Here is a 6,700-nt window from a genome sequence, read left to right as displayed (position 1 = left end):
AAAGAGTTCAAAAGAGTACAGAGTTCGAAGAAAGAGGAAAGTGTCAATTGTGCAATGGAAGACAAAAACAACAACATTGGGCAAAGACAACAAGATCAACATATAAGGAAGTTGTGAGGAAATGTGCAGCCACAAATTATGTACTGTCCGTGGAGTGATTGTGAGTGGGGAGCAGGGGGTGTTGGGAGGTGTGTGAGGTGGGGGGTTTACAGGGGTCCACCAGAGTTCAGCAGTCTCACAGCTTCAGGGAATAAGCTGTTCCTCAGTCTGCTGGTCCTGCCTTTGATGCTCCATAACTGTCTGCCTGAGGGGAGGCGGTGTAGATGTTGATGGTAGTGGGAAGGGTGGGTCTCATGGTCCTCTGTGCAGCCTTGATCACCCTCTGCAGAGCCTGCAGAGCCTTCTTCTGCGCCGCCGAGCAGTTGCCCTGCCACACAATGATGCAGGAGGACAGGACGCCCTCCACCACACATCTGTAGAAAGAAGTAAGATCTGAGCTGCCCAGTCCAGCCTCAGTCTCCTCAGGAAGTAGAGACGCTGGTGTGCTTTCCTGATCAGGCAGGAAGTGTTGGTTCTCCAGGTGAGGTCATCGGAGATGTGTACCAGACCACTTCCACCACTGTTCCTCCAATGTGCAGGGTAGGGGGGCTGTCTCCCTCTTCTGAAGTCAATGATCATCTCCTTGGTCTTTCTCTACACCAACCCTCCAGATGTTCCACCTCCTGCCTGTAGTTGGACTCGTCGTTGGCTATGATGCGTCCAACCACGGCTGTATCATCCACAAACTAAACAGTCTATACAATTAGACAGTTCGGATGTAGTGCTGAGCAGTCGTCTGTGCGCAGAGTGAATAGGGGGACACACAGATAGATTATATTCTATGTAGAAGATGTAATCTGAGGGAGATTAGAGACTGTAAGGTGGTGGCAGGTGAGAGTGTAGCCAAACAACATCGGATGGTAGTGTGTAAAATGACGATGGAGGTGACAAAAAGGAAGAGAGTGAAGACAGAGCAGAAGATCAAGTGGTGGAAACTAAGGAAAGAGACATGTTGTGAAGACTTCAGGAAGGAAGTAAGGGCAGTTCTGGGTAGTGTTGAGATATTCCCAGATGATTGGGAGACTACAGCTGCAGTGATGAGGGAGACAGGTAGGAAGGTGCTAGGTATGTCCTCTGGGCAGAGAAAGGAGGACAAAGAGACCTGGTGGTGGAATGAGGAGATCCAGGAGAGTGTGCAGAGAAAGAGATTAGCGAAGAAGAGATGGGACAGTGACAGAACAGAAGAGAACAGACTGGAGTACAAAGAGAGGACAAGGGAGGTGAAGAGGGAAGTGGCCAAGGCCAAACAAAAGGCATATGAGGAGTTGTATGAGAGTTTGGAAACAAAGGAAGGAGAAAAGGAGTTGTATAGATTGGCGAGACAGAGAAATCAAGCTGGGAAGGATGTGCAGCAGGTGAGGTTGATTAAGGACAGAGAGGGGAATGTGATCACAAGTGAGGAAAGTGTGCTGAGAAGATGGAAGGAATACTTTGAGGAGTTGTTAAATGAGGAAAATGAAAGGGAAAGTAGAAACGAGGAGCCAGAGACTAGTAGGAAGAAGGTAGATCAGGTTAGAAAGGATGAAGTTAGAAAAGCCCTGAAGAGGATGAAGAGTGGAAAGTCAGTTGGTCCTGATGACATACCAGTGGAAGTATGGAAGTGTTTAGGAGAAGTGGCAGTAAATTTCCTGACTGGTTTGTTTAACAGAATTTTAGAGACTGGCAAGATGCCTGATGAGTGGAGAAAAAGTGTTCTGGTGCCAATTCATAAGAAGGGTGATGCACAGAGTTGTAACAACTACAGAGGGATAAAGTTGATGAGCCATACAATGAAGATTTAGGAAAGAGTAGTTGAAGCTAGGTTGAGGCAGGAAGTGGAGATTTGTGAACAACAGTATGGTTTCATGCCTAGGAAGAGTACCACAGATGCAATATTTGCCTTGAGGATGTTGATGGAGAAGTACAGGGAAGGTCAGAAGGAGCTGCATTGTGTATTTGTAGATCTAGAAAAGGCATATGACAAAGTGCCAAGGGAGGAATTGTGGTTTTGTATGAGGAAGTCAGGAGTGGCAGAGAAGTATGTTAGTTTGGTGCAGGACATGTATGAGAATAGTACAACAGTAGTGAGGTGCGCTGTTGGGAGGACAGAAGACTTCAAAGTGGAGGTGGGACTACATCAAGGATCGGCCCTGAGCCCCTTCTTGTTTGCTGTGGTGATGGACAGATTGACAGATGAGGTCAGACAGGAGTCCCCATGGACTATGATGTTTGCAGATGACATTGTGATCTGTAGTGAGAGTAGGCAGCAGCTAGAAGAGAACCTAGAGAGGTGGAGGTTTGCACTAGAAAGAAGAGGAATGAAGGTCAGTCGCAGCAAGACAGAGTACATGTGTGTAAACGAAAGGCAGAACAGTGAAATAGTGAGGCTACAAGGAGCAGAGGTGGTGAAGGTGCAGGAGTTTAGGTACTTAGGATCAACTGTTCAGAGCAGCGGAGACTGTGGAAGAGAGGTGAAGAATAGAGTACAGGCAGGATGGAACAGCTGGAGAAAAGTGTCAGGAGTGATCTGTGACAGAAGAGTGTCAGCTAAGGTGAAGGGAAAGGTTTACAGGACGGTGGTGAGACCAGCCATGATGTATGGTTTAGAGACAGTAGCAATAGGCAGAAGACAGGAGGCGGAGCTGGAGGTGACAGAGTTAAAGATGCTAAGATTCTCTTTAGGAGTGACAAGAATGGACAGGATCAGGAATGAGGTCATTAGAGGGACAACACAGACAGGAAGGTTTGGAGAAAAGGCTAGAGAAGCCAGATTGAGATGGTTTGGACATGTGCAGAGGAGGGACAGTGGATATATTGGTAGAGGAATGTTAGAGATGGAGCTACCAGAAGACAAGGGGGAAGGCCAAAGAGGAGATATATGGATGCAGTCAGGGAGGACTTGCAGATAGTTGGAGCCAGAGTAGAAGATGCACAGAACAGGGAAATATGGCAATCAATGATTCGCTGTGACAACCCCTGAAAAAAGGGACAAAGCGGAAAGAAAAAGAAGATGAAACCTGTTCTTATTCTCTTAAATGTATTTATTATTTTATATTACACAGCATTCACTGTTTTCTTTTGTAACACTTGGGTTACAAATATAACCATGACATATGCAGGGGCTGTTTTATGGGGATCTCCTGTGCCGCCTAGTCTGTGGTAGCAGGCGTAGCTCCGTGCCGATTGGGGCACTGTGGTCAAGAGGGGTTAAAGTTTTTGTATATATAGTCAGACTTTCTGTATATACATATATATTCAAACTGTCTGTATATGTATTCAGACTTTTTTGTATATATATATTTAGGCCTTTATATATATATATATATAGAAGAATGAATTCCCTATTAATATATATATGTATATATGTATATATATGTGTGTGTGTGTGTGTATATATATATATATATATGTATACACTGAACTGTGTATATCATATATATAATATACACAGTTGTGCTCATAAGTTTACATACCCTGGCAGAATTTATGATTTTTTTGGTCATTTTTTAGAGAATATGGAAAACACAAAAACTCTTCTTTCACTCACTGTTAGTACTTGGTTGAAGCCATTTATTATCAAACAGCTGGGTTTACTCTTTTGAAATCATAATAACAACATACAACTACACAAATGACCCTGATCAAACATTTACCCTTGACATTTTGGCCAGATGACATGCACACAAGTTGACACAAATGGGCTTAAATGGCTACTAAAGGTAACCATCCACACCTGTGATCTGTCTGCTTGTAATCAGTGTGTGTATAAAGGTTCAGTGAGTTTCTGGGCTGCTGACAGACCCTTGCACTGATATCTCTGGATTCTGAGTCATGGATAAAGCAAAGAATTGTCAAAAGATCTGTGGGTAAAGGTAACTGAACTGTGTAAAACAGGAAAGAGATATATGAAGATATCAAAGGAACTGAGAATGCCAATCAGCAGTGTTCAAACTCTAATTAAGAAGTGGAAAATGAGAGATTCTGTTGAAACCAAACCACGATCAGATCGACCAAAAGTAAAACTTTCTGCCACAACAGCCAGGAAAAGTGTTCGAGATGCAAAGAAAAACTCACAGATGACTTCAGCTGAAATACAAGAAAAAAAGTGGTGTGGATGTTTCAAGATGCACAATAAAAAGGCATGTGAAGAAAAATGGGCCTGCATGGCCGAGTTGCCAGAAGAAAGCCATTACTACACCAATGCCACAAAAAAATCACACTTTCAATATGCCAAACAGCACAGAGACAAGTCTCAAAACTTCAGGAACAAAATAATTTAGAGTGATGAGACCAAAATTGAACTTTTGGCCACAACCATAAACGTTACATTTGGAGAGGAGTCAACAAGGCCTATGATAAAAGGTACACCATTCCTACTGTGAAACGTGGAGGTGGATTGCTGATGTTTTGGGGATGTGAGCTACAAAGACACGGGCAACTTGGTCAAAATTGATGGCAAGATGAATACAGTGTGTTATCAAAAATGACTAGAGGAAAATTTGCACTCATCAGCCAGGAAGCTGTGCATGGGACGTACTTGGATATTCCAACATGATAATGATCTAAAACACAAAGCTAAATCGACCTGTCACTGGCTACAGCAGAATAAATGATGGTTCTGGAGTGGACATCTCAGTCTCCTGACCTCAATATTATTTAGCCACTCTGGGGAGATCTCAAGCGGGCAATTCATAAAAGACAGCCCAAGAATTTACAGGAACTGGAGGCCTTTTGCCAAAAAGAATGGGCAGTTTTACCATCAGAGAAAATAAAGGACCTCATCCAGAATAACCATGAAAGACCCCAAGCTATCAGTGATGTTAAATAGGGCACTACACGGTATTAAAAACTGGGGTATGTAAACTTTTGATCAGGGTCATTTGTGTAGTTTTTGTTGTCATTATAATTTAGCCTTCAGCCTACAATAACTGTAAAGACGCTATTTAATGAATAACCCCGGTGCCGAATTGAAATGTCAAGAAAAGTCAGTCACTCCAGCTGTGCACAGGAAGGCACTGTGAGGACGGAGACCAAAAAAAACTCTGCTATATCTGCTCAAAAAACATATTGCTGCATAAAAAACATAAAAACATATACTGCTGTCTATGGGCTTAAAAACAGACTTCTGATTAGGTAAAATGTTTCTACACTACTAAAGAAATACTCTCTTATTATTTACATTTTCTGAGGATGTCACATTACTGCGATAGTTATTTTGTAAAAATTAATCAGATAAAAAATGTACTGCATTTTTACGCATGGGACGAATGAACGCACTATATATGCCAAAATTCATGTTGTTTTGCTAGTCTTTGATTTTGTTTTTTTTACATTTTAATAATCCCATCATTTGGATTAGACATATATAAAAACAGGTGCAATACAGAGACATCTACCCGCTCATATTTCACTTTCTGTTTCAACAACACAGAAAAACAGATTTTTCCATTTATTATATTTAAATGTTGTTAATTGTGATTAATGTCAATTAATCATGACTATTTATTAATAATCCACAATCACAATGTCATTAATCCGATTTAATCAGGTTTTTTTTCATTTGACAGCCCTTATTTTTTTCAAAAAATGAACACTATATAGAAATAATTGTGCAGCAAGTTTCACTACCTTAAGCTATTAAGACTTTTCAGTTCACAGACCTGTAACTCATAATGTGCTGCTGGACTACAATAGAATTTGACTTTTACATTAAAAAATAATGGCTTACATCTGTCTTTATCCTCCACAGGTACAGCTTCCTCCTCTCCACTCATCAAAACCAAACAGTCACTGGGGGCCCGTACTGTAGCCTGCCATGTTGACATGGCAACAGGCGGCTCCTGGCCAGGAAAGAGCGCACGGTTGTTGATGGGAGACCCAGCCGTGTAAACACACACCCTGAAGAAGTAACAATACTAAACAATAAACACCTCTCATTTAAACACTCAAGGGATCCATGTAATACATGCATGCAAACACATTATGGGCAAAATATAAAAGCAGGGATCGTCCATTCATGAATGCAAAATATTCAATTTTCCTAGCATAAAACACTTCAATTTTGAGTTTTCCCAGACTCATCATGCTACGGCTAAAGACAGTTTTAACAGACAAAGCTATTTTGTGGTTGGTGCAGAGTGAAGACTGAAGTTGCCTTTCTGGAAGAGTTCAGGAATGTTTTGGTGAAATATGCTGTCTTTACTTTTAAATTTCTTTTTTGATATTTCATCTATAGTTTTATTTATAGATTTTCATATTTCATTTGTCTTTAATAAAAGGAAAATACAGTGGTATGAAAAAGTTTGGGCACCCAGATCATTTTCAAGATTTTCCTTTATGGATCATTGGTTGTTTGGAACAGCAATTTCAATTAAATATATCATATAGCAAACAAACACAGTGATATTTAAGAAGTGAAATGAAGTTTATAGGAGTACAGAAAGTGTGCAATAATTACTCAAACAAAAGTAGGCAGGTGCATAAATTTGGACACCCTTGTTGTTTTATTGATTTGAATACCTTTAGCATTAATTATTGGAACACAAAATTGGTTTGCTAAGCTCATTGACCCTTGACCTACATACACAGGTGAAGCCAATCATGAGAAAGGGTATTTATGGTG

At 41.0% G+C, this 6,700-nt stretch overlaps 1 protein-coding gene across 2 annotated transcripts in view; it reads right to left on the bottom strand.

The window, feature by feature from the left end:
- The window catches only part of aopep (aminopeptidase O (putative)), a 62,631-nt gene that overhangs the window by 50,801 nt on the left and 5,130 nt on the right, over window positions 1–6,700 (bottom strand). For both annotated transcript variants that reach the window (XR_003049018.1, XM_025053651.1), the window contains exon 3: window positions 5,807–5,976. Coding sequence is in view for 1 of the 2 variants with exons in the window: in XM_025053651.1 (XP_024909419.1) it covers window positions 5,807–5,976 (170 nt within the window). In the remaining variant the exon portion in view is untranslated. The remainder of the gene's footprint in view (window positions 1–5,806; window positions 5,977–6,700) is intronic.

The sequence above is a fragment of the Cynoglossus semilaevis genome, unplaced genomic scaffold, assembly GCF_000523025.1.
Source record: "Cynoglossus semilaevis isolate Cse_v1.0 unplaced genomic scaffold, Cse_v1.0 scaffold376, whole genome shotgun sequence".
NCBI classification, from domain to species: domain Eukaryota; kingdom Metazoa; phylum Chordata; class Actinopteri; order Pleuronectiformes; family Cynoglossidae; genus Cynoglossus; species Cynoglossus semilaevis.
Note: the sequence above shows the minus strand (reverse complement) of the source record. Positions and strands in the feature narration are given on the sequence as shown.